The 27799-nt window shown below is 46.7% G+C and overlaps 1 protein-coding gene across 6 annotated transcripts in view; it reads right to left on the reverse strand.

The window, feature by feature from the left end:
* Positions 1-27799, reverse strand: part of EMD (emerin) — an 82117-nt gene that overhangs the window by 46089 nt on the left and 8229 nt on the right. For 2 of the 6 annotated variants that reach the window (XM_069209475.1, XM_069209476.1), the window contains exons 3-5: positions 24003-24095; positions 22638-22727; positions 12704-12805 (exon numbers count right to left, since the gene is read on the reverse strand). In XM_069209475.1, the coding sequence (XP_069065576.1) occupies positions 12704-12805; positions 22638-22727; positions 24003-24095 (285 nt within the window). Of the gene's footprint in view, positions 1-12703; positions 12806-18965; positions 20036-22637; positions 22728-24002; positions 24096-27799 lie in introns of those variants that run through there. The other 4 variants (XM_069209471.1, XM_069209472.1, XM_069209477.1 and 1 more) reach the window with 2 other exon arrangements.

Raw genomic sequence — 27799 nt, forward strand, 5'->3', positions numbered from 1 at the left:
TCCACAATTGGCAGACCCTGGCATCCAGATAAGTCCCTTGTAACTGGTACTTCTAGTACCAAGGGCCCTGATGCCAAGGAAGGTCTCTAAGGGCTGCAGCATGTCTTATGCCACCCTGGAGACCTCTCACTCAGCACAGACACACTGCTTGCCAGCTTGTGTGTGCTAGTGAGGACAAAACGAGTAAGTCGACATGGCACTCCCCTCAGGGTGCCATGCCAGCCTCTCACTGCCTATGCAGTATAGGTAAGACACCCCTCTAGCAGGCCTTACAGCCCTAAGGCAGGGTGCACTATACCATAGGTGAGGGTACCAGTGCATGAGCATGGTACCCCTACAGTGTCTAAACAAAACCTTAGACATTGTAAGTGCAGGGTAGCCATAAGAGTATATGGTCTGGGAGTTTGTCAAACACGAACTCCACAGCACCATAATGGCTACACTGAAAACTGGGAAGTTTGGTATCAAACTTCTCAGCACAATAAATGCACACTGATGCCAGTGTGCATTTTATTGCAAAATACACCCCAGAGGGCACCTTAGAGGTGCCCCCTGAAACTTAACCGACTATCTGTGTAGGCTGACTAGTTTTAGCAGCCTGCCACAAACCGAGACATGTTGCTGGCCCCATGGGGAGAGTGCCTTTGTCACTCTGAGGCCAGTAACAAAGCCTGCACTGGGTGGAGATGCTAACACCTCCCCCAGGCAGGAATTGTCACACCTGGCGGTGAGCCTCAAAGGCTCACCTCCTTTGTGCCAACCCAGCAGGACACTCCAGCTAGTGGAGTTGCCCGCCCCCTCCGGCCAGGCCCCACTTTTGGCGGCAAGGCCGGAGAAAATAATGAGAAAAACAAGGAGGAGTCACTGGCCAGTCAGGACAGCCCCTAAGGTGTCCTGAGCTGAAGTGACTCTAACTTTTAGAAATCCTCCATCTTGCAGATGGAGGATTCCCCCAATAGGGTTAGGATTGTGACCCCCTCCCCTTGGGAGGAGGCACAAAGAGGGTGTACCCACCCTCAGGGCTAGTAGCCATTGGCTACTAACCCCCCAGACCTAAACACGCCCTTAAATTTAGTATTTAAGGGCTACCCTGAACCCTAGAAAATTAGATTCCTGCAACTACAAGAAGAAGGACTGCCTAGCTGAAAACCCCTGCAGAGGAAGACCAGAAGACGACAACTGCCTTGGCTCCAGAAACTCACCGGCCTGTCTCCTGCCTTCCAAAGATCCTGCTCCAGCGACGCCTTCCAAAGGGACCAGCGACCTCGACATCCTCTGAGGACTGCCCCTGCTTCGAAAAGACAAGAAACTCCAGAGGACAGCGGACCTGCTCCAAGACAAGCTGCAACTTTGTTTCCAGCAGCTTTAAAGAACCCTGCAAGCTCCCCGCAAGAAGCGTGAGACTTGCAACACTGCACCCGGCGACCCCGACTCGGCTGGTGGCGATCCAACACCTCAGGCGGGACCCCAGGACTACTCTAAGACTGTGAGTACAAAAACCTGTCCCCCCTGAGCCCCCACAGCGCCGCCTGCAGAGGGAATCCCGAGGCTTCCCCTGACCGCGACTCTTTGAATCCTAAGTCCCGACACCTGGGAGAGACCCTGCACCCGCAGCCCCCAGGACCTGAAGGACCGGACTTTCACTGGAGGAGTGACCCCCAGGAGTCCCTCTCCCTTGATCAAGTGGAGGTTTCCCCGAGGAACCCCCCCCTTGCCTGCCTGCAGCGCTGAAGAGATCCCTAGATCTCCCATTGACTTCCATTACAAACCCGACGCTTGTTTCTACACTGCACCCGGCCGCCCCCGCGCTGCTGAGGGTGAAATTTCTGTGTGGGCTTGTGTCCCCCCCGGTGCCCTACAAAACCCCCCTGGTCTGCCCTCCGAAGACGCGGGTACTTACCTGCAAGCAGACCGGAACCGGGGCACCCCCTTCTCTCCATTCTAGCCTATGTGTTTTGGGCACCACTTTGAACTCTGCACCTGACCGGCCCTGAGCTGCTGGTGTGGTGACTTTGGGGTTGCTCTGAACCCCCAACGGTGGGCTACCTTGGACCAAGAACTAAACCCTGTAAGCGTCTTACTTACCTGGTTAACCTAACAAATACTTACCTCCCCTAGGAACTGTGAAAATTGCACTAAGTGTCCACTTTTAAAACAGCTATTTGTGAATAACTTGAAAAGTATACATGCAATTTTGATGATTTGAAGTTCCTAAAGTACTTACCTGCAATACCTTTCGAATGAGATATTACATGTAGAATTTGAACCTGTGGTTCTTAAAATAAACTAAGAAAATATATTTTTCTATACAAAAACCTATTGGCTGGATTTGTCTCTGAGTGTGTGTACCTCATTTATTGTCTATGTGTATGTACAACAAATGCTTAACACTACTCCTTGGATAAGCCTACTGCTCGACCACACTACCACAAAATAGAGCATTAGTATTATCTATTTTTACCACTATTTTACCTCTAAGGGGAACCCTTGGACTCTGTGCATGCTATTCCTTACTTTGAAATAGCACATACAGAGCCAACTTCCTACATTGGTGGCAGCGGTGGGATACAAGACTTTGCATTTGCTGGACTACTCAGCCAATACCTGATCACACGACAAATTCCAAAATTGTCATTAGAAATTCATTTTTGCAATTTGAAATTTTTCTAAATTCTTAAAAGTCCTGCTAGGGCCTTGTGTGTTAAGTCCCTGTTTAGCATGGTCTTTTAGAGTTTAAAAGTTTGTTAAAAGTTTGAAATTAGATTCTAGAAACAGTTTTAGATTCTTTAAAAAGTCTTCCAACTTTTAGCAAAATAATGTCTGATACAGAGATGAATGTGGTGGAACTCGACACCACACCTTACCTCCATCTTAAGATGAGGGAGCTAAGGTCTCTCTGTAATATCAAAAAAATAACCATTGGCTCCAGACCTACCAAAATTCAGCTCCAGGAGCTGTTGGCAGAGTTTGAAAAAGCCAACCCCTCTGATGATGACATCACAGAGGAAGAAATTAGTGACTTGGAGGCCAATGTCCCTCCTCCAGTCCTAAATAGGGAGAACAGGACCCCTCAAGTCCTGTCTCCAACTGTGTTAGTCAGAAATGGTGAGTCCCTCACAGGAGGGTCCCACATTTCTGAAATCACTGAGGATGCTCTCAGTGAAGATGACCTCCTGTTAGCCAGGATGGCCAAAAGATTGGCTTTAGAGAGACAGCTCCTAGCCATAGAAAGGGAAAGACAAGAGATGGGCCTAGGACCCATCAATGGTGGCAGCAATATAAATAGGGTCAGAGATTCTCCTGACATGTTAAAAATCCCCAAAGGGATTGTGACAAAATTTGAAGATGGTGATGACATCACCAAGTGGTTCACAGCTTTTGAGAGGGCTTGTGTAACCAGAAAAGTGAACAGATCTCACTGGGGTGCTCTCCTTTGGGAAATGTTCACTGGAAAGTGTAGGGATAGACTCCTCACACTCTCTGGAAAAGATGCAGAATCTTATGACCTCATGAAGGGTACCCTGATTGAGGGCTTTGGATTCTCCACTGAGGAGTACAGGATTAGGTTCAGGGGGGCTCAAAAATCCTCGAGCCAGACCTGGGTTGACTTAGTTGACTACTCAGTGAAAACACTAGATGGTTGGATTCAAGGCAGTGGTGTAAGTAATTATGATGGGCTGTACAATTTATTTGTGAAAGAACACCTGTTAAGTAATTGTTTCAATGATAAACTGCATCAGCATCTGGTGGACCTAGGACCAATTTCTCCCCAAGAATTGGGAAAGAAGGCGGACCATTGGGTCAAGACAAGGGTGTCCAAGACTTCAACAGGGGGTGACCAAAAGAAAGGGGTCACAAAGACTCCCCAGGGGAAGGGTGATGAGACAACCAAAACTAAAAATAGTTAAGAGTCTTCTACAGGCCCCCAAAAACCTGCACAGGAGGGTGGGCCCAGAGCCTCTTCACAAAACAATGGGTACAAGGGTAAAAACTTTGATCCCAAAAAGGCCTGGTGTCATAGCTGTAAACAGCATGGACACCAAACTGGAGACAAGGCCTGTCCCAAGAAAGGTTCCACTCCAAACTCCCATCCAGGTAACACTGGTATGGCTAGTCTCCAAGTGGGATCAACAGTGTGCCCAGAGCAAATCAGGGTCCACACTGAAGCTACTCTAGTTTCTGAGGGTGGGGTGGATTTAGCCACACTAGCTGTCTGGCCGCCTAACATGCAAAAATACAGACAGCAACTCTTAATTAATGGGACTAGAATAGAGGGCCTGAGGGATACAGGTGCCAGTGTCACCATGGTGACAGAGAAACTGGTTTCCCCTGGCCAATACCTGACTGGAAAAACTTACACCGTCACCAACGCTGACAATCAGAGAAAAGTACATCCCATGGCAATGGTTACTTTAGAATGGGGAGGGGTCAATGGCCTGAAACAGGTGGTGGTCTCCTCAAATATCCCAGTGGACTGTCTGCTTGGAAATGACCTGGAGTCCTCAGCATGGGCTGAGGTAGAACTAAAAACCCATGCAGCAATGCTGGGTATCCCTGAACTGGTGTGTGTGAAAACAAGAGCACAGTGCAAGGCACAGGGTGAACAAGTAGAGCTGGAGTCTGGAAGAATGGCCCAGCCTACCAAGAGAACAGGAAAGTCAGTTGGGAAACCAACTGCAACACAGCAAAAGAAAGGGAACCTCTCTTCTCAGGAAGAAGTTCTGCCCTCTGAGGGAACTGAGCCTTTGGAGCTTGAACCTTATCAGGTTGAGCTCTTAGGCCCAGGGGGACCCTCAAGGGAGGAGCTGTGTAAGGGACAAGAAACCTGTCCCTCTCTTGAAGGCCTTAGGCAGCAAGCTGCTGAAGAGTCCAAAGGCAAGAAAAATGGAACGCATAGGGTCTATTGGGAAGATGGACTCCTGTACACTGAGGCCAGAGACCCCAAACCTGGTGCCACTAGGAGAGTGGTAGTGCCTCAGCTGTTCAGGAAGTTCATCCTAACATTGGCCCATGACATTCCCCTTGCTGGACATTTGGGACAAACCAAGACGTGGGAGAGGTTAGTCAACCACTTCTACTGGCCCAATATGTCCAACATGGTTAAGGAGTTTTGCCTCTCCTGCCCCACCTGTCAAGCCAGTGGTAAGACAGGTGGACATCCAAAGGCCCCCCTCATTCCACTTCCAGTGGTGGGGGTTCCCTTTGAAAGAGTGGGTGTGGACATAGTTGGTCCACTAGAACCTCCCACAGCCTCAGGAAATATGTATATCCTGGTAGTAGTGGATCATGCTACCAGGTATCCTGAAGCTATTCCCCTTAGGTCGACTACTGCCCCTGCAGTAGCCAAGGCCCTCATTGGTATCTTTACCAGAGTGGGTTTCCCTAAGGAGGTGGTGTCTGACAGAGGTACCAACTTCATGTCAGCATACCTAAAGCACATGTGGAATGAGTGTGGAGTGACTTATAAATTCACTACACCATACCATCCACAAACTAATGGCTTGGTTGAGAGATTCAACAAGACATTAAAAGGCATGATCATGGGGCTCCCAGAAAAGCTCAAAAGGAGATGGGATGTCCTCTTGCCATGTCTGCTTTTCGCTTACAGAGAGGTGCCACAGAAGGGAGTAGGATTCTCACCCTTTGAACTTCTGTTTGGTCATCCTGTAAGGGGACCACTTGCCCTTGTTAAAGAAGGCTGGGAGAGACCTCTCCATGAGCCTAAACAGGACATAGTGGACTATGTACTTGGCCTTCGCTCTAGAATGGCAGAGTACATGGAAAAGGCAACCAAAAACCTTGAGGCCAGCCAACAGCTCCAGAAGTTTTGGTATGACCAAGAGGCTGCACTGGTTGAGTTCCAACCAGGGCAGAAAGTCTGGGTTCTGGAGCCTGTGGCTCCCAGGGCACTCCAGGACAAATGGAGTGGCCCTTACCCAGTGCTAGAAAGGAAGAGTCAGGTCACCTACCTGGTGGACCTGGGCACAAGCAGGAGCCCCAAGAGGGTGATCCATGTGAACCGCCTTAAGCTCTTCCATGACAGGGCTGATGTGAATCTGTTGATGGTAACAGATGAGGATCAGGAGGCAGAGAGTGAACCTCTCCCTGATCTTCTGTCATCAGACCCAAAAGATGGCACAGTAGATGGAGTGATCTACTCAGACACCCTCTCTGGCCAACAGCAAGCTGATTGTAGGAGAGTCCTACAACAGTTTCCTGAACTCTTCTCCTTAACCCCTGGTCAGACACACCTGTGTACCCATGATGTGGACACAGGAGACAGCATGCCTGTCAAAAACAAAATCTTTAGACAGTCTGACCATGTTAAGGAAAGCATCAAGGTGGAAGTCCACAAGATGCTGGAATTGGGAGTAATTGAGCGCTCTGACAGCCCCTGGGCTAGCCCAGTGGTCTTAGTCCCCAAACCTCACACCAAAGATGGAAAGAAAGAGATGAGGTTTTGTGTGGACTACAGAGGGCTCAATTCTGTCACCAAGACAGATGCTCATCCAATTCCAAGAGCTGATGAGCTAATAGACAAATTAGGTGCTGCCAAATTCTTAAGTACCTTTGACTTGACAGCAGGGTACTGGCAAATAAAAATGGCACCTGGAGCAAAAGAGAAAACAGCATTCTCCACACCTGATGGGCATTATCAGTTTACTGTTATGCCCTTTGGTTTAAAGAATGCCCCTGCCACCTTCCAAAGGCTGGTGAATCAAGTCCTTGCTGGCTTGGAGTCCTTTAGCACAGCTTATCTTGATGATATTGCTGTCTTTAGCTCCACCTGGCAGGATCACCTGGTCCACCTGAAGAAGGTTTTGAAGGCTCTGCAATCTGCAGGCCTCTCTATCAAGCCATCCAAATGCCAGATAGGGCAGGGAACTGTGGTTTACTTGGGACACCTTGTAGGTGGAGGCCAAGTTCAGCCACTCCAACCCAAGATCCAGACTATTCTGGACTGGGTAGCTCCAAAAACCCAGACTCAAGTCAGGGCATTCCTTGGCTTGACTGGGTATTACAGGAGGTTTGTGAAGGGATATGGATCCATTGTGACAGCCCTCACTGAACTCACCTCCAAGAAAATGCCCAAGAAAGTGAACTGGACTGTGGAATGCCAACAGGCCTTTGACACCCTGAAACAGGCAATGTGCTCAGCACCAGTTCTCAAAGCTCCAGATTATTCTAAGCAGTTCATTGTGCAGACTGATGCCTCTGAACATGGGATAGGGGCAGTTTTGTCCCAAACAAATGATGATGGCCTTGACCAGCCTGTTGCTTTCATTAGCAGGAGGTTACTCCCCAGGGAGCAGCGTTGGAGTGCCATTGAGAGGGAGGCCTTTGCTGTGGTTTGGTCCCTGAAGAAGCTGAGACCATACCTCTTTGGGACTCACTTCCTAGTTCAAACTGACCACAGACCTCTCAAATGGCTGATGCAAATGAAAGGTGAAAATCCTAAACTGTTGAGGTGGTCCATCTCCCTACAGGGAATGGACTTTATAGTGGAACACAGACCTGGGACTGCCCATGCCAATGCAGATGGCCTTTCCAGGTTCTTCCACTTAGAAAATGAAGACTCTCTTGGGAAAGGTTAGTCTCATCCTCTTTCGTTTGGGGGGGGGGGTTGTGTAAGGAAATGCCTCCTTGGCATGGTTGCCCCCTGACTTTTTGCCTTTGCTGATGCTATGTTTACAATTGAAAGTGTGCTGAGGCCTGCTAACCAGGCCCCAGCACCAGTGTTCTTTCCCTAACCTGTACTTTTGTATCCACAATTGGCAGACCCTGGCATCCAGATAAGTCCCTTGTAACTGGTACTTCTAGTACCAAGGGCCCTGATGCCAAGGAAGGTCTCTAAGGGCTGCAGCATGTCTTATGCCACCCTGGAGACCTCTCACTCAGCACAGACACACTGCTTGCCAGCTTGTGTGTGCTAGTGAGGACAAAACGAGTAAGTCGACATGGCACTCCCCTCAGGGTGCCATGCCAGCCTCTCACTGCCTATGCAGTATAGGTAAGACACCCCTCTAGCAGGCCTTACAGCCCTAAGGCAGGGTGCACTATACCATAGGTGAGGGTACCAGTGCATGAGCATGGTACCCCTACAGTGTCTAAACAAAACCTTAGACATTGTAAGTGCAGGGTAGCCATAAGAGTATATGGTCTGGGAGTTTGTCAAACACGAACTCCACAGCACCATAATGGCTACACTGAAAACTGGGAAGTTTGGTATCAAACTTCTCAGCACAATAAATGCACACTGATGCCAGTGTGCATTTTATTGTAAAATACACCCCAGAGGGCACCTTAGAGGTGCCCCCTGAAACTTAACCGACTATCTGTGTAGGCTGACTAGTTTTAGCAGCCTGCCACAAACCGAGACATGTTGCTGGCCCCATGGGGAGAGTGCCTTTGTCACTCTGAGGCCAGTAACAAAGCCTGCACTGGGTGGATATGCTAACACCTCCCCCAGGCAGGAATTGTCACACCTGGCGGTGAGCCTCAAAGGCTCACCTCCTTTGTGCCAACCCAGCAGGACACTCCAGCTAGTGGAGTTGCCCGCCCCCTCCGGCCAGGCCCCACTTTTGGCGGCAAGGCCTGAGAAAATAATGAGAAAAACAAGGAGGAGTGACTGGCCAGTCAGGACAGCCCCTAAGGTGTCCTGAGCTGAAGTGACTCTAACTTTTAGAAATCCTCCATCTTGCAGATGGAGGATTCCCCCAATAGGGTTAGGATTGTGACCCCCTCCCCTTGGGAGGAGGCACAAAGAGGGTGTACCCACCCTCAGGGCTAGTAGCCATTGGCTACTAACCCCCCAGACCTAAACACGCCCTTAAATTTAGTATTTAAGGGCTACCCTGAACCCTAGAAAATTAGATTCCTGCAACTACAAGAAGAAGGACTGCCTAGCTGAAAACCCCTGCAGAGGAAGACCAGAAGACGACAACTGCCTTGGCTCCAGAAACTCACCGGCCTGTCTCCTGCCTTCCAAAGATCCTGCTCCAGCGACGCCTTCCAAAGGGACCAGCGACCTCGACATCCTCTGAGGACTGCCCCTGCTTCGAAAAGACAAGAAACTCCCGAGGACAGCGGACCTGCTCCAAGACAAGCTGCAACTTTGTTTCCAGCAGCTTTAAAGAACCCTGCAAGCTCCCCGCAAGAAGCGTGAGACTTGCAACACTGCACCCGGCGACCCCGACTCGGCTGGTGGCGATCCAACACCTCAGGCGGGACCCCAGGACTACTCTAAGACTGTGAGTACAAAAACCTGTCCCCCCTGAGCCCCCACAGCGCCGCCTGCAGAGGGAATCCCGAGGCTTCCCCTGACCGCGACTCTTTGAATCCTAAGTCCCGACACCTGGGAGAGACCCTGCACCCGCAGCCCCCAGGACCTGAAGGACCGGACTTTCACTGGAGGAGTGACCCCCAGGAGTCCCTCTCCCTTGATCAAGTGGAGGTTTCCCCGAGGAACCCCCCCCTTGCCTGCCTGCAGCGCTGAAGATATCCCTAGATCTCCCATTGACTTCCATTACAAACCCGACGCTTGTTTCTACACTGCACCCGGCCGCCCCCGCGCTGCTGAGGGTGAAATTTCTGTGTGGGCTTGTGTCCCCCCCGGTGCCCTACAAAACCCCCCTGGTCTGCCCTCCGAAGACGCGGGTACTTACCTGCAAGCAGACCGGAACCGGGGCACCCCCTTCTCTCCATTCTAGCCTATGTGTTTTGGGCACCACTTTGAACTCTGCACCTGACCGGCCCTGAGCTGCTGGTGTGGTGACTTTGGGGTTGCTCTGAACCCCCAACGGTGGGCTACCTTGGACCAAGAACTAAACCCTGTAAGCGTCTTACTTACCTGGTTAACCTAACAAATACTTACCTCCCCTAGGAACTGTTAAAATTGCACTAAGTGTCCACTTTTAAAACAGCTATTTGTGAATAACTTGAAAAGTATACATGCAATTTTGATGATTTGAAGTTCCTAAAGTACTTACCTGCAATACCTTTCGAATGAGATATTACATGTAGAATTTGAACCTGTGGTTCTTAAAATAAACTAAGAAAAGATATTTTTCTATACAAAAACCTATTGGCTGGATTTGTCTCTGAGTGTGTGTACCTCATTTATTGTCTATGTGTATGTACAACAAATGCTTAACACTACTCCTTGGATAAGCCTACTGCTCGACCACACTACCACAAAATAGAGCATTAGTATTATCTATTTTTACCACTATTTTACCTCTAAGGGGAACCCTTGGACTCTGTGCATGCTATTCCTTACTTTGAAATAGCACATACAGAGCCAACTTCCTACACACCCTCACATTGTTCACATGCCATGGCCTGATGTGACACAACATGTACATCTGTATGGCTGTGTTACTGAACACAAATACACCTTCCCTGCAAAATCCTTCTAATGGACTCTCACATACCACCCACATTGCAAGAGAATGTAAGGTAAATGGGATGCAGAATAATTTGTGTGACAAACATCTAAAGCTCACAATGTAAACAACCTCTACAGAACAGGCATGGCGGCATCAGGGGGACCCCAGGAAGGCTGTTGCGTGGGACACATTTCATTTTGCACATGCCTCAAAACCATTATTTGCACAGGAACTATTGCTTGATGAATATCAAGGAATAACCAAGTTCCATGCCTATGTGGCACATCTTTAGGTGCAAGTCTAGAAAGCAAACTTACCAGTAACAGCATGGGTCAAACATTTAGATAAAGTAGGTATAAGTACACACATTAAAATGGACACGTCTATTCAAATGTAAAGGAAGGTAGTACAATTGAACACACTGCACACATGATAAGAATGTCCAATTTTCAACAGCAGGAGGGGGGGCTGTGAAGTCACCTGCCTGACGTGGCCACTCATATACGCGCAGGGGTCTAGGCACATCTTGGTTTCAAGATGGCAGAATCATGTGACCACCTGGCGGAGCTCTGGGCACCACCCCTGGGGTGGTGATGGACAGGGGTGTAGTCACTCCCCTTTCCACTGTCCACTTTTGCGCCAGAGCAGGGACTGGGGGTCCCTGGACTGGTGCATACCGGTTTATGCAAGGAGGGCACCAAATGTTCCCTTCAAAGCATACCTGTGGATTGGGAAGGCTACCCCCCTCCCACCCTGAGAAAAGCCCAGAAGGCTAGTAGGAGCAATACTGGGGGTCCTCTAAGGAGCCCCCAGAGTGCATGGAATCATACAGCTAATACTGGCAACAGAATTGGGGTATGATTCCGAAATGTTTGATACCAAACATGCCCAGATTTGGAGTTACCATTATGTAGCTGGACACAGGTAAGTGACTTATGTCCAGTACACGGGTAAAATGGCTTCCCTACACTTATGAAGTCCAGTACAATGGAACTGGAGTTCGTAGGGGCACCTCTGCTCATGCAGGGATGCCCTCACACACAGGGACCTGCACCCTGCCCTCTGGGCTAGGAGGGCCTACCATAGGGGTGACTAACAATAAGCTGGTGAAGTGCCCTGTAGTGAAAAGGGTGCATGCACCTTTTCACGCAGGGTGCAATGGCAGGCCTGCAGACACATTTGACATGGGCTCCCATGGGTGGCACAATACATGCTGCAGCCCATGGAGAACCCTTGGTGCCCCAATGCCATGGGTACTTAAGTGCCATATACTAGGGACTTATATGTGGGCACCAGTATGCCAACTGTGGGGTGTGCAAAGTCCTAGTCAACCAAATTTAGAAGGAGAAAGCACAATCACTGGGGTCCTGGTTAGCAGGATCCCAGTGAATACAGTCCAAACATACTGATAGCAGGCAAAAAGTGGGGGTAACCATGTCAAAAAGAGGGTACTTTCCCACAGTTGAGATGGTGTCTGGGGATATGGTGTGAGTGGTGGCTGTGTCTGTTGGGGTGGTGTCTGGGGTATGGTGTGGGTGGCGTGTGGATCTGTGGGAGTGGTGTCTGGGCGTATGGCGTGTGTGGCAGTGGGTGCAGGTGGGGTGAGAGTGTTGAGTGTTTGCATGATTGTGTGTCCTGTGATGTTTGTGTTTATGTGTGCTGCTTGTGGCTGTTGAATGTGTGCGCGTGAGTGTGCTTGAGACAGGTATGGAAATAAGGATAGTGGATAAGACAGAGGAAGCTGGTGGGGTGGAGGATTGAAAGAGGGGTGAAAGGCAGCTGTTTGTGAGGAGGCAGGCTCCCCTCGCTGAATCGGTTCAAGAAGGACCTCAAGACCAGGCTCTTCGACCGATCGGCACCCCCATGACCGCGCCTTAAGTCCCCATGGATGATAAGAAGCACTATACAAATTGCTAACTGAATAATTGATTGAAGCCTGAAAATATCTTGGTAGGCCCGACATGGCACTGTGAATGCCTCCATGTATGCAACCATTGGTTGTAGCTGGATGTCCTGCACCAGGATGACATTCAGAGAGGCAGTCTGACCCACAGAGGGGCTCCTCAGGAGGTCAATAGCCTCCTCACTCGGGGCAACAGGGGCAGGGGATGAGGTGTCTGTCATGAAGGAAACAGCTGCCCTCTTGGGGGAGAGGGCCTTGCCAACTGGGTAAGGAGCAAGAGGGAGGGTAGAGATGGAACTGGTGGTGGCGGACAAGAATGAAACATGTGTAGGTCCTGAGTGTTACACCACCACAAGGGATTGTCCACTGGAGGTCGAATAGGAAGAAGATGATATAGACCCGGTCTCCTCACCTTCTGGGCCACTGGGTCCCTCTGTCTTTGATGTGTAGGTACCGTATCCAGCTGTTTCCCCAATTATGTCTGCCCGGACTCCTCCGCTTGCCTGGGATGATGCTGAAATGACAAATACAAATTGAGTCATTCCATGTGCCTGAGCAGACTTGGACAACAGCTTTTATTACAAAACATTACCATAATGTAAGTAGCCCCCAGCCACAAGGTCTCCAAAAGTGGTTTGAACATCTGCAACACCACTTGCATGGATGCAACATGAACTGTAAACATCTGCCCACAAGAAAGTCAGATTCACAGACAACTTCAATTGCATGAGTGAAGTTGACCAATCACAATACCCATGAATCAAGTAGGAGACCTTGTCACCTTGAATGGTTTTGCTCTTGTGCCACCCCTCAATAACCTGTTGACAGTAAATCCAATGGCAATGCCAAGTTCAGTCACACAAATTCGACCCCAGGTCCTGCAATCAGCAAATGTTTATATGCGTGAAACAACATCGTGATAAAATGATGGGCAAATAATCCAGCCATGTTGCAGTAAGTAGTAAAGTAGCTGGAAGTAAGTAACATGGAAACACCCATGTCACACTGTCAAAACTCACCAATGGTAACTTTGCATAATGTTCCCTTCCAAATGGTCTCATGGAAGTTGTACTACTGCTGCTTTGCTAGATAACAGATCTTTCTCATAAAAGTACACCAAAGACAATCTGGTCAAAATGTCTGGGAGATTTGTCTACAAATATCCACAGCACAATTAATCAGGTAGGCCTCTAGAACTCACCTGTCTCAATTGGCACTACTGAGAACACCCTCCTAACATTGCATAACTAGAAGGCAATAGGCCATTGAAAGTTGCTTTGGCTCAGGGAATCCCCGTTATCTGAAGAGGGCATATAACATGTTTCTCAATGGGAAGGCACATCACTGCACCTTTTTGTCATGAAAACATAGATTCCGTTTGGATTACTGAGTGTACACACTCATACAATTCCAACATTTTTAATGTCACTCCCTGGTGCATGTCAACAGCCAGGCAACGAACCATCACCAATTACCATGTAGAAAGCACTTACCCAAATGACCCAACATCTATGGTATGGAAATGCACATTGTGAGTAATTACTGTAGGTCTACATGTCATGTCCTTCATTGCTTCTGCAATTGTTCATGATGTCATGGAGTAAGGGGTTTGGGTATGTGTGACTCAATAAACAAATGTTGACACACTCTTGTCTGGTACCACACAAACTGTATACCCATCAAATAAAACTATTTCCCAAAAGGTTTTGACATGCACAAATGTGATGGAATCAGACATCATCCCATGAAGTCAGGCAGATCATGTATGAAACAGTAGTGAAAATGATACTACAAAACTGCAAGTTACACATGGTAATGCATAGGCACAAATATTGATGCCAACAGTGATGTTTCCCAAAATCATGCAACTGTACATTCCCTTCTTATCAAGGAAGGGTATAGATCTGTGACTGCACACAAAGGTCAATGTATGCCATGACACATGTATGATGGCCATCATCACATGAGACACTAGTGACGCACCAGCACTGTTGACACAATGAAGACAAGTGGATTGTTGGGTACAAATGACACCCACAACATGAAACAACGTGAGCTGATTGTCTAGAGTATACTGGTAGTGGATTGCACTCTGTTGTGTCTCTTGTCACTAGGACAATAGGTAAGGCACATCAGCATGCCCCAACTACCATACCTACACAGACAATAACAACTCTTGTGTATTGCACATCTCCCCAATATTCCTGGGGAGAAGGCTGCCTCGAACACATCAACCTCGCACTGTGACAGGGAGGAATCTGCCCCAGACTCACACCCTTGTAGCTGCTGTGCTCCCCTCAATCGCCCATCAAGCTCAGGGTAGGCCACCGCAATGCGGGCCATCGAGGGGTCAGGGTCCCGTGACCACCCCTCCCACTTTGAGAGAACAGCCCCAGCTGGACCTCCGCGATCTTCTGGGCCCAGCGTCTCAGGTCCTCTCAACTATTGCGACAGTGGGCTCTCCATCAGCGATAGACCCCAAGATCCGCACCTTCCAGGTGATGGCTCTCCTAATCCCTTGCTTCGGATGGGAGTTGACCTGCATGGATGCAACAGACAAATGAAGGTCACAATTGCATTTTTTTGTTGTTAGGGAAACTGGTTGTTTAACACACATTTTGAAAACACCTTACACAAGTATTTTGTAATTGTAAACACAATACATATCTAAGGCACATATGTTGATAAGTACAAGGACATAAATATACACGTTCGGAGTCATCAGCTGACTATACAGAGCCCTGATCATGGTCTACACTAAGTAAACCAACTGACATCACGTAGCCCAGGCCCAAGCAACATGTACTGTAAAATGAGCCACTACAAAACACAACACACCATTGTGACCTTCTAAAGGGTAAACTACTTGTGCATGACTGTACAGACACCTTTACATTCAGGCACATAGACTCGCTGCATGCTGTCCATACAGGCAACTAGCATGGTACGGACTACTCCCTACAATTTAGGTGACAATGAAAGGGCTGGCATGGGTGTCACTGAAAACTATCTTCTCTGTGGGTGTGTGGCCATGTGGTCTACCTAATGACTCTCCATACGACTTTTGAACTGGTTTGTGTGGTATGTAGTGGCCATCACGGGATGCACCTTTTATCATAAGTGGGACATCTACAGAGATGACATACAACATACCAAGGTATGTTTGGTCTGATTGGTTGCATGCAACAAACCTAGTGATTAACGTCATGATCTCACCTGATTTAACCAACTAGCTAATCTGTGGGTTTGTCACTTGTGCAATAGGCCTGTACTGCACGACCATGACTTACGGAACGGTGACAACAGACATGTAGGAGTAAGGGGCCTGTCATGAGTCAATGACACAAATTGACAGTAATGGTCAATGGAAATAAGTACCAGGTCATCTGGTTACCTCAGACCTCGTTTCTAATGTTAGTCAATATAATAGCATTCATGCCACATTTTGCCTATGAAGACTCATGTTGGCTACACCCAAGGAACTGCAGGTCTACGGAGACTGGGCCCGGTGCCTCAATTGCATAGCCACATTTACTGTGCTGCAGCCCAGCTTATGTCCCATACTGTGAAAAAGGCTTTGACAGGCCTTGCTCTCTGGAGGCTGAGCATACAGAACATCACACTTCCATGCATGACAGTACATCCTGCGGCCATCCTATATGGGTTCAGGGTTGTGTGGCACTCTGAAGGGCTCAGTGAGTTTCACATTGTACTCAACAACAGATTACCAAGGCCTGATCTGAGCCGAGTGATATGTGGTACCTTACCCATTGCTGAAAACATCCTCAACTCACTCACACAGTATACATACACAGCTCATGCTGTAATGCAGATACATTTACTGTGTCATTTACCATCATCGGATCATCAGGTATGTCTTTGTTCGGTTGTCATGTTCACTTGCAGATATATGAATGCAACAGAAGAAGGACCTAGGGCTTATTACGCATCACAAAACAAAATGGCTATTTGCAATACATAGAGTACAGGGGTCCACAAGCCACAACATGGACATCATATACATGGACCACAGATTGTGACAACAGGCACCCAAATAACTCACTGGGACTCAGAGGCACTTTGTGGCCTGTGAGGAAGGAAATGAAGGAAATGATGGTGTTGAACCGAGTCAAATATGCCAATGAGGTAGTTACCTGCTCCTCAGGCCTGGCCTTACGGGGAAGGATCTCTTCAACAAGCCTCTCCAGCACCCCTGCAGAGAAGGCACAGGCCCTTTCACCTGCTTGGCCTGGCATGATTGCTCCGAGAGGCGGCACAGAGCAGCTGAAGTTGTGCAGGTGTTGATGGCAGCAGTGTCAAGAGGCAAGTGAGTTATTTTTCAAACTGCGGCATACATGTACACCATGTACATGGTCATCACCATCGACTGGCACAGTCATTGGGCTGCAACAGTCACAGTCAAAATCATTAGCCTATGGCTGTGTCCGCTGCGGTTCACATATCAGATATGTTAGTCTGGACACAGTGACTAATGCTCAAACTCATTTGATTCCACAAATAGGTACCCTGGGAGAGGAAGAAGGCGACAACCCCCAGTCTACAGTCTATTTCCAAACCTTCAGAGCAAAAAGAACTAGACATTAATACAGCAGTTCCTTCTGAATAGGCAAACAATCCATGATTTATGTTGTTAGTTTGAGCCAGATCTCAAGCCACAAAACACTAATCCGAAGTGTATACCACCCAATGTGAGAGTCATGGAAGTATTACACTTACTGGCCACAGGGTCCTTTCAATATACTGTGGCTATATCTGCAATGTCACAACCTAAGTTCAGTGGTATTTTAAAATACGTGCTATTAGCAATGATGAAACACATTGACAGATATATCAGTTTCCCCAGGCGCAGGTATTTAGCCAATGTGAAGGCTTACTTCTATGGATTTGGTCGTCTCCCACATGTGGTGGGAGCCATTGAAGGTACCCATATTGGATTGGTGCCACCACATGCCAGTGAACAAGTCTATCAAAACAGGAAGAACTTCCATTCTATCAATGTGCGAGTTGTCTGCTTGTAATGCACAACAGCACCATTTCCCAGCTGATGTCAGAACGGCAACCAGAGAAGGCCTTGCTTGTTGGTAAGTAACATCTGTCCTAACTTTGTGTGTGCAATGTCAGGTGCTATAATCAGGAAGTGTGTGACTCACTGTAGCTCTTTCATCTCATTACAGAACAGGAGACTCAGCATATCCCAACTGTTACTGGTTGTTAACACCGCTGAGGAATCCTACAACACCAGCAGAAGTCTGCTTCAATGAGGACCATGGAAGAACACGGGGCCAGAGGAGCAGGCTTTTGGGCTCCTGAAGGCCAGATTTCACAGTCTGGACAAGACTGGGGGGAACCCTCCTCTACTCACCTGGGAAGGTATGTCAAATCTGCGTCACCTGCTGCATTCTCCATAATACTGCCCTGCGACAGAACATCTCTTACATTGCAGAGGAGGCTGAGCCTGGTGCCAGAGGTTGAGAATCCTGAAATGCCAAATGATGATGATGATGATAATGGTGAAGATGAAGGAGCTGACAAGATCACGTTGACAGCTTCTTCTCATGAGTGTATGTAATGAGATTTTATGACTTTTATTGTCTAGTGGACTAGTTCTGTGATGATGTGAGGAGTTTATTTGTTGTAAATGTTAGTAAGGTGAAGCTCTGTCAAAACCGTGCAAAGGTAGTTTGGTGAGGAAGGTTTTGCGACAATCTCAATTTCTTGATGTGGCTTTGTTTAGGTCAGAATCATCATGCACTGCGTTGTCCAGAAGTTCACTATGTGAATTGTCTTATATGTAGGGTTACATGGCTAATTCTTTGTGCTTGTGTATTTTAGGAACCTTCACCACGGCATCATCACTTGGACATTTCAGAGTTGTGATATTAGCAGGTAAATTATGCTATTGGGACATACGAAGTGGACATGGATTATTCCTGGGAATGTGTCACAGACTTTGGGTATACAAGACCTGTGCCAAGACAGTTTGCACAGTGATAGGATGGAAGTTTAGAAGACTCCATTGGACTGGTTGCTTGTCGTGTGGTGGCCCTGATGCATCATGTGTGTCGTCATGTTGTCAGAACATATGTTGTAGTAGGCCAAATTCATGTTTTTATCCCTTCACATTGGCTAAACAATCGTTTTGTATGAACTGTATGTAGCGGATGATGTGTTTCATCATTGCAGGCCAAAGTGCTTGTGACATATCACTAACATTTGTTTGTGTCATACCACCAGATGCAGAAACACTGGATTGGAATGACCTTGTGAGGTAGGCAATATGGCTCCAGCGGAGGACATCACCCATAATCATTTATGCCTATCCTACAGGACCATGTCTGATGTGTTCATTCCTTCAATGTTTATGGGCTCTCTACCTGTAAAATAGATCTCTCACACAGTATGATTCAATCATGTATTATTTGCTATGTTTCAGACATATTGACATCCGATGAGCTGACCAATATAATAAAATTCTTCTTTGACAAGACACTTGTATGTACGCTTTGTGTGGAATGGTTGTAATTCTGTGCTGGACAGTGTGGAAATGCAACATATCCCTGATCCCACAAATAGCTATTTTTTTTATTGTATGGTTCACATCTTCTTGTATATCTATATTGCAAAATGTTAAATTTAAGACAGCAAGCAGTGAGTTTGTGACTTATGAATTTATTATAGTGCTATGGGTAAACAAAGACTTGTGGTAAAAAAAGGTAACGAATGAAAAAATAAGATCAGTCATGGTAAATAAAATCATAGGAGTATATTCCGTAACATAGGAAGTCCAAAGTACACCTCCCATCAGACATGGAATGTGGTTCAGGATCAGTCCACAGAGTGAATATGTGAAACACAAAGGAGGAAACTAAGGAGGAGGTTTTCTAGCTGGCAGTGGTGGGTGTCTTGCCATCCACAGCGCCTCGATTTTTTGATGGACGTCCCAGCTTGCGAGGGCGGGGGGATCCAGCTGCTGCAGAGGCAGGGGTATCTGAGGGTGGGTGGTACTCTGGCAGGGCCTTACTCCCTGTGGCTGCTGCAGATTTACTTGGACTTGATTTAGTTGCCCCACAGGCAGAGGAAGATGGTGGTGGAAAAGCCCTGCCCAGGGTTGTTTGGATGTCCCTCAGCACTCCTGTTAGGGAGGCCGTGTTAGCATTGTGGGCCTCCATCTGTTGTAACATGTCCCTGTGCATATCCCTCTGCAGTTGCTTAATTTCCCCGAGTTCGGCTAGCAACTGGCCCATCATGCCTTGGGACTCCTGATGGACTCCCAAGACTTCTCTGATGGTATCCTTGCTGTGAATGGGCACAGTGGCCTCACTTTGCTGGCACACAGCATCCCTCCCACTGACCCTACTCCCACGAGTCTGTGCCCTTGGCACAGGGTGCCCTCTCCCATGGGGTCCTGGACCCTCAGTATCAGGATTGGTGATTTGCCCCACTGGATCCAGGACTGGGGGACACAAGATGGTAGCAACTGTGCTAGGTACACGGGTTGGGGGACACTTTGTTGGCTGTGATGTGGTAGCAACTGGGGTGGGAGGTGTTGTCGTGGGCACAATGAGTCTCACTGTTGTCCTCTGACCAGAGTGCCCAGATCGGCCAGGACCGTCATCAACAAACATGTGTCCAGGAGTGTAGGCATCAATGAGGGCTTCATCCAGAGGTGGATTGGGAGTCTGGCTGGTGAACAATATCTGGCCAGGTGCTGTGCCAGCTCGACCTGTTGAGAAATAGAGTAAATTGTTATTGGTTGAATTGTGAAACCAACATCCAAATGCTTTGTGTCACTATAACTTGAGACCTTGGAAAATCTTAAGTGGTATGTTTGGGGAGCGTGCTATGTTAGCATGGTATTGAATATTTTTGCCTTGACGTGTGAGCTTGCAGAAACTATTGGACTCAAGCAGCTCATTAGATGTGCTGATCAGCTGCACTTTAGATGAGGGAATGAACAGAACAGCTTACAAACAGTTGCACCAACTTAGTGGAGAGGAGACGTGTATTTGACTACTCCACAGCCTCGCTGTGCGAGATACAGGCAACCACACAACTTTGTTGTACATGTAGATGTAGACACCATATGATCAGTGCTGGGTCAATGTGTTAATTGCCAATACCAAGCCAATGAAGCAGCTTAATGCCTTAGAAATACTCGATGTTTACACTTGGTAAGGCGTCATTCATGTCCTCAACAGTTTCATCTTGGGATACAAGGACAAGGACAAGCTAGGTAGCCAGACATGTCTCTTAGTTGACCATGATATGTAGAATCCTCACTCCCAAGGGAGGGTAAATCATTTGAGAGATGGCACACAGGTGTATTCGGGCAAGTGCAGTATGGCCTGTTGGCTTCAGTTACAGAAACAGGGCCTCCTGGTAGTTTTAGGCATGTCAATTGCTGCGTTCCAACACTACACCACTGCTAAACTCCCAGGGGAAGGTAAATCAATTGAGAGAAGGCGTACAGGTGTGTTTGTGCAAGTGCAGAATGGCCTCTTGGTTTGAGTCAGAGAAACAGGGCCTCCTGGTAGTTGTAGGCATGTCACGCTCCGTACTTCCCAACACTTGACTAATGTTTAGTCTTACATATCTGTTGCCACACTGCAGTTAGGATGGAACATACATTTAGATCTTGACACATACCATGGGTCCTGGGATGATCTCTTGATATTGAAACGCTTACAGACCCCATTCCATTCTAACATATGGCATGTAATAGGGATTGATACATGTGATGTTATGTACGACAAGACACACTGACTAATTTACATCCCTGCTACTCTGGGTATTGCATGATAGGAATGTAGATAGACAACACAATAGAATGGCAAAAGCTGAGATGAGAGCATATAGGACAATGGAGTGTTGTGACAGTTATTGAGGTGTAACTTACCAGACTCTGCTCCCCCAGGTATTCCTGTCAAGCCCTCGGGATATAGGTTGACCAAGACCGTATTCTCTCAGAGAAAGTCTCGTAATGGGGCACTGGGAGGACCACCACCAGTCTTCTGGGCCTCCATGTGTTGTCTGGAGGCCAGGGAACTTACCTTCCCTCTCAGGTCGTTCCACCTCTTCCTAATGTCCTCCTTTGTGCTTTCCCTAATGAGAGGAGTATGCTGGACCTGAGCTCCAAACAATTGTGGTTTTACTCTTATGATTTCATTCGCCATGACTCAACTGATCTTCAAAAAACTGGGATTTGTGGGTGTGACAGATGTAAATTAAAGTGGGTGACTGGTACTTAACTAACAGGAATAATTATATAGGGAGTAAATGGTGTTAAAAAGGACGGTGAAAAAAGGGGTGTCTTATCCATAAAAAAAAATATAAAGGTGGTCTCTGGTCTCTTTGTAGCTGTGCTGTTATGGAAAGGCAAAGGATCATGGTCTGGGAAGGGGTGTGCTTTATAGTATATTTTTTGGGAGTGTGCACTGGGCCAATATACGTAAACTGTGTTGTTTTTTAGTCCATCCAAAAGGCACTTCTCTGTTGCTTTGCTGAATGCGTACCGTGGTGACCCCCCCGCCGTCTAACCACCACAAGGAGACAGACACGTCAACTGTGTTTTTGTAATGGACTCAGAGGTTCCCCGCGGGCATGCCGGCAATGGAATGTGCACCGCCAAGATTGCAGACCGCGGCACAGCTGGCCAGCCATTGTTCGTCTTGGCAGGTGGCAGTTCAGCCTGCATACATCGTAATACGGCGGTCTGGAGACCGCACCCGCATCGGTCCTTCTACGACTGCTGCTCTGGCAATCTGACCACCTTTCTTGCAATCGGACCCTTAATTTGTACATACAGCAGAAAATGAGATTACAACAATGGTTTCGTATAAATGGTTGAGGTTTCAAGACTTGTTGTCTCACTTAATGAGATGACAAGACCTTACAAGGATGGAAATTCCATCCTTTAAATGAAAATCATATTCTTAAGTATGTTGGTGCACCGTGGGCTGTTACAAACCATTCTTTCCTAGTTTTCAAATTTCACATGATTACTTCTGGGCTTATTCATTGCTAAAAGGGTCTTGTTATGTGACTGGGACTTCCTAAATTGACAATGCCTAACAAAAATGCCATGCCTATAAATAACATACTGAGCTTGGCGAGTGGTATTTTTCTCTAAACACAAAGCCTTGCGGTAGCATTACAGCAATCATCGTGCTCTTGTCTCAAAGTACATTTCTCCTTTATGGCTCCATACTGGACAGAAGTCAATGGAGACAACACAGGCTAAGATGATGCGAGGAGCGTTAACATTTGAGATAATTGTTACCTTTCCTTCTGGGACACCCCTCTTACAGATGCACACTTTCACTCACCATCAAGCTGGTAGGCTGGACTGCCACCGCTTCGGCCTTCCCTGCTGAGGACATCGTACCGCTTGCTTTCATATAGTGGGGAGTCAGAGTCTAGCAGAGAACAGAGACAAAGACAAAAAATAGTCATGGATGTGCGTAGGACTAGGGTAAGGGGGCGGTCTACAACATCTGTGTCAAGCGTTTAAATGCAAGAAGTTTGGCCCTTTCTCAGTCCAGAACTGCAGGACAGAAACCCAGTGGCTCAGCAATGAAGAGTGTGGGATATGAATAATAACTGAATCGTGAATGATGCTGCAGGTGTGGTCTGAGGGGGCTAAAAGCCAAGATTCTGGGACCACTCTGATGTTTGGAATAAGCTGCACATTATGCTGAACGAGTATCAGCATGTAACACAGTGCAAGGTTCAAAATACATACAATATGCCCTTAAGCCAAGTAACCTATGATCTTCTGTAAAATTTCAAACTACGATTTTCCAAACACAGGTCTTCTTGCTTTCATACATTTGACAGCCTTAAACGAACTGCAACTCTCCGTCCAGATGCTGGGCATTCTTCCTGATCACAGCCTGGCATCGCCCTAACCCCCACATGTGTACAGTTCAAGACTACCACACCAATCCATACAGGCAATACTGTCTGCTTCCAGAGTAAAGCCTAGCAATTTACTATCTGTTACACAAAGTCTTTCGCTGCATGGGTTGCTCCAGGAGCACAACCTGGCAGTGCACAGCTTAGACCTGCCACCCCCCCATCACAAATGCTGTCACTTCACTTCACGACCCGCTTCTGTAAGTCGTCTGTCAAATAAAGCTTATTCCTTATGAAAGCCAGCCACTTTTAACCCATTCTCTGGAGGATGTCTGCCACTGCTCCACTGGCTGCAAGCACAGAGATTTGCCCTTCACCGTACACTTACTGAACATAGGCTTGTACTGACCACCCATTCCTATGCCCAGCCTGGTGTGGGCCTACATATTCCGCCGAGCACAGCTTTGCACTGCAGGTAGTAGCCCTGCATGGGACTGCAACACCTGCTCCCTGTGTACAGTCCACTCCATGAATTCATCAATAACATAAAAGGTGATAGGAGGAATGCTTACAGATAGTCTAACCCATAGGCAATTGCTCTGGGTAGGATTGTGACCCATTGTTTTTCACCTACCCTAGCACAGTATACAGGAACCTGTCTTATGCAAATCAGTACTGATGCTGTTCCTCATGGAAACAGTCTATCCCAAGATTCCAGGCAAGGTCGTGTTACCTAATTAGGTGTTTGGCTGAGTGAATGCTTGCTATATGAGAATGTGTAGGTCTGAGTGGATGCTTGCGATATGAGTAGGTGTAGATCTGAGTGGATGACTTACCTGAATAGGTGTAGGTTTGCTTCGATGGGGAGTGTTTGGTCCTTTGGGTCTCATACTCGTAGATCTTCTTTTCATACAACTTGCGGGTGGTCCCTGCACAGGAGAGAGGAGATTTCAACCGAGTAAGAACAGATCAACAGTGAACAGACTTAAAGCACTGGACAGAACTACTGACATAATAAGTGGACAAATGATTTCATTGTGTCTGGAACACAAGCAGCTGGCTTTCTTTTGTCATGTTAACTCCTGTACCTCAGGTAGGTCACTTCATACAGGAGAGATGTAAGAAGAAGAATCAGGAGGCAGTATGACCCCCACCCAGGGTACAGCACTGATATACACTTGAAAAGGAATAGCCAGCAAGGCTTTTTAAAATCCTTATAAGGCTAATCCTTTCACCCAGTGGGGGGTCAATGTGGCTGTGTCACAGACGTGATCGAATGCATTTGGTCCCTTCTCTCTCCACCGTGGTCTCATTTCACTGCATTATTCTGATTGCCCTCTTGGGCACCAGGGTATGTTACACCCGTCCAAATGAAAACTGGCCAGTAAAGAACTTGGGCACTCTGCTGGGTTAGGGAGAATGTTTTTACACTGAAGCTGGACTGATGCTTGCCAGCTATAGCACTTAAATGGCACCCTCATAGGTGTGCTGCCCTGTTCTAGATTAAATGTGAACCAACCCCTAACTGGGATATTTGGATACTTAGTACCTCCATCATATCTCACTTTCCAGTGTATTTCTGGAGCCGCTCATACACAGTCATGATATCTGCTCTCCTATAGATTCTAATCTCCGTCATTTTTTTTAAATGTAGCATCCAGAAGTGGCCACAAAATTCCGCCAATTTTTACACATAAAACAAACCCTACCTTCTTCTGCAAGTGAAACAGTTTGCTCTGCCTGCCTGTGTCTCTCACTGTCCCACACCTACTCAATGACGTTTCACTAGCCTCTTTTCAAGACCATGTGCTTGTGAAAAAATTGAGCCACAGGGCAGAAAACTATTCCAATGTGTGTGATCTCCTTAAAAAGACTCATGTTGAGTAGCCACACTTCCCTGTGCTCCTGCCCTGGCTCAAGGATTGGTGACAGAGTAGACGGTGAGACTGAAGAGTGCCGCCATTTATCAAGACACCGTGGATGCAGGAATAGCAGTGGTAATCCCTTGTGGTTGGGGAAATAAGACAGCACAATGACTTCACTAGGCATGTCGTGTAACAGTCCACTCGTTCTATAGATCCTGTGGATTTTAATATTCAATAGGACACCTCATCTTCTCTCTCATTCTGAAGCTCTGGAATGATTTCAAATCGGTAAGGCTACAACTTGCAACTTTCCTCAACCAGGCTTTATGTTCCTCCCTGCCTCCATTTCTGAACAAAGTATTTTCTGGTCAAGGTCTCTACCACTCTCTCCCACCTACTACAAAGAAAATTGTATTTGGTATTGTGGGTAAATCAATATGTCCCATGGATGAGAGTGGTGTGAAGGACACATTAAATTAATGAAATGAGCATGCATCGAGATTACCAAACTCTGAGAATGCAAACATTCCATTAGACAGTTTTGTGTCAGTCTTTGCTATCAAGCTGAATCATTAGATGTTCATAAACAACTGCCAGCATGTCTTTAGTTCAAATCATACTCTGAGAAGGGCGTGTTAAAAGTATTGGACTTTATTTAGATATGGCAGAACCCAAGGAATATTTATGTTTTCTAAATATCTGATCTGTTGATTGGCAGTACCTCAAACTGTTCTTGGGGCTTTTTCAGTCCCAAGTTATTTTACTGAGCCACCCATGCATCTACTTGAACATTCAACTTTCTCAAGCTTCCTGTGCGGAGTTTGCCTCTTTTTTATCCAGAATGTCTCCACCCTAATATTTCTCTGTCCTTTGCAAAGAAAATGTGGTTTGGTATGGTTTACGCGCTTACTTGTGGAGTAACGCAAGGCCTTTTATGGTATCATTCAATGTTTACATGGTCCCTCTAACCTCTCCCATTTATGCTTTTGGATGCAACACCTTGTCCTAAGCAAACACCATTTGTTTAGACCAGCAACACACTAACATTGTATTCATTTTAAAGAACTGTTGGTGGTTCAACAAAGGATAAGTTGTAACTTCCTAAACCTACACAGGTGAAACTGAGAGCTTGGTCATCAGGAAATAAATAAATTAAAAAGAAAAATCATGCCTGCTGGACGGCTCTTTGTGAGATCTCTCTTCGGCTTCCAGAGGCAACATCCAAGGTTAAAACTCTGTGAGCTATTAAACATCAAGAGCTTACCTTGAGACAAAAACTCACAATGTATCAACAACATTAACACCTACAGAATCTTGCCAGTCTGACCACAGCAGTGGTCAATTGGGGTTTCTCTCACCCGGTATAGGTTTGGTAGAGCTGCTTTTGGTCTGCCCAGCTAAACTGTGGTTTTACCTTCAGAGCTGCATAACAGCCCTTACTCATGTTTTATGAGTGAGTATACCTAAGAGTAACTTGCTTTTGTAAGCAATAACAAAGTATACAAAGGTGGTGACATGCAAATGTGTGTATACACCCTACAGCTCGGGTGACGAAGATGCAAGTTCCTATGACATTTTTTGGCTGTGGAATGTACCCTGCTGAGGAAAGAGTAGCTATGCATGGTCTACATCTTTGCTGACAAACTTAAGATACAGTACAGTGACAAAGAGCAAAGAGGAAGGAATGATCTCGGTTTGCTTATTGCATGTAGAGGTCATGACACAGCACTGCAGTCTGCATGGAAGCTTTTGAATCAGGAGTGAAACGAATTTACATACTATTTGCTCTCTCATAATAGTACAGGTGAACAAGAAAGCAATAGAATGCAACCCACAGGGTAAATTCCCAGCTATACCAAAATGCATTTTCCTTTTGAAATTCCCTACTTCTCACTGCCTCAGATATCTTATTTATTTTGGGGTACATGCATTTCAGGAGCAAGCGATAATTCGAATAATTTGTATATTTTTGCACAAATTTAGTTTTTTTTTTCCTATGGACTATATTTTGTAAATATTTTAATGGAATATTTTCTGTTTTGTATTGAGCAGTTTTGTGTGGTGTTTTTAAATTACATATGGTTTAATTCCCTGTTAACGGCCCCCAACACCTTAGTCCTGAATTTGCAAAACAAATGTGGGTGAAATCAGATTACAAGGCAGAGGTACATACATTCCCAACCATTTTGCATTTAAAAAGGAAGCCTGCCATGGTGGCCATATATATTCTCAAATGCATTTGATTAATACAGCAGAGGGCCTCGCACGACACACTGAGTCAGACGCAGCAAAACAACATCTGCCATTAAATCGAAAACACAAAAAATTATTGTTTGCAACACGTCTATAACCTAGCTTAGGACCTGACTTCTTTAATGGCTCTGAGGCACAAGCAGTTCTATGCCCATCCCCATTTTTATGGGGTAAAAGTCTAGTACGTAAGCATAAAAAATAAGTTCTTAAAGATATAAGAAAATGCAAGCAGGCCAAAATATTAAAATAAATAACAAAATCTGTGAATATCCCATTTTATGGTACTATGCTAGACCCATCATAGTAGCTATACAGGTTTGAAATAGCTAACCCAGAAAAGGCATCTGTCTAGCCTCAACGCTGACCTTATGACCACACTAGGAACTACTATGTAACTGATGCATCATCTGTGACAAGCTTGCAGACTACACTTCTCCATCTTGTTCCCCGATACAAAGGAGTAGGCTATGTCAATGCTTTTTTGAAAAACCAAACCATTCAAAAAACATATTGGC

This window comes from Pleurodeles waltl, chromosome 10 (assembly GCF_031143425.1).
Source record: "Pleurodeles waltl isolate 20211129_DDA chromosome 10, aPleWal1.hap1.20221129, whole genome shotgun sequence".
Classification (NCBI taxonomy): domain Eukaryota; kingdom Metazoa; phylum Chordata; class Amphibia; order Caudata; family Salamandridae; genus Pleurodeles; species Pleurodeles waltl.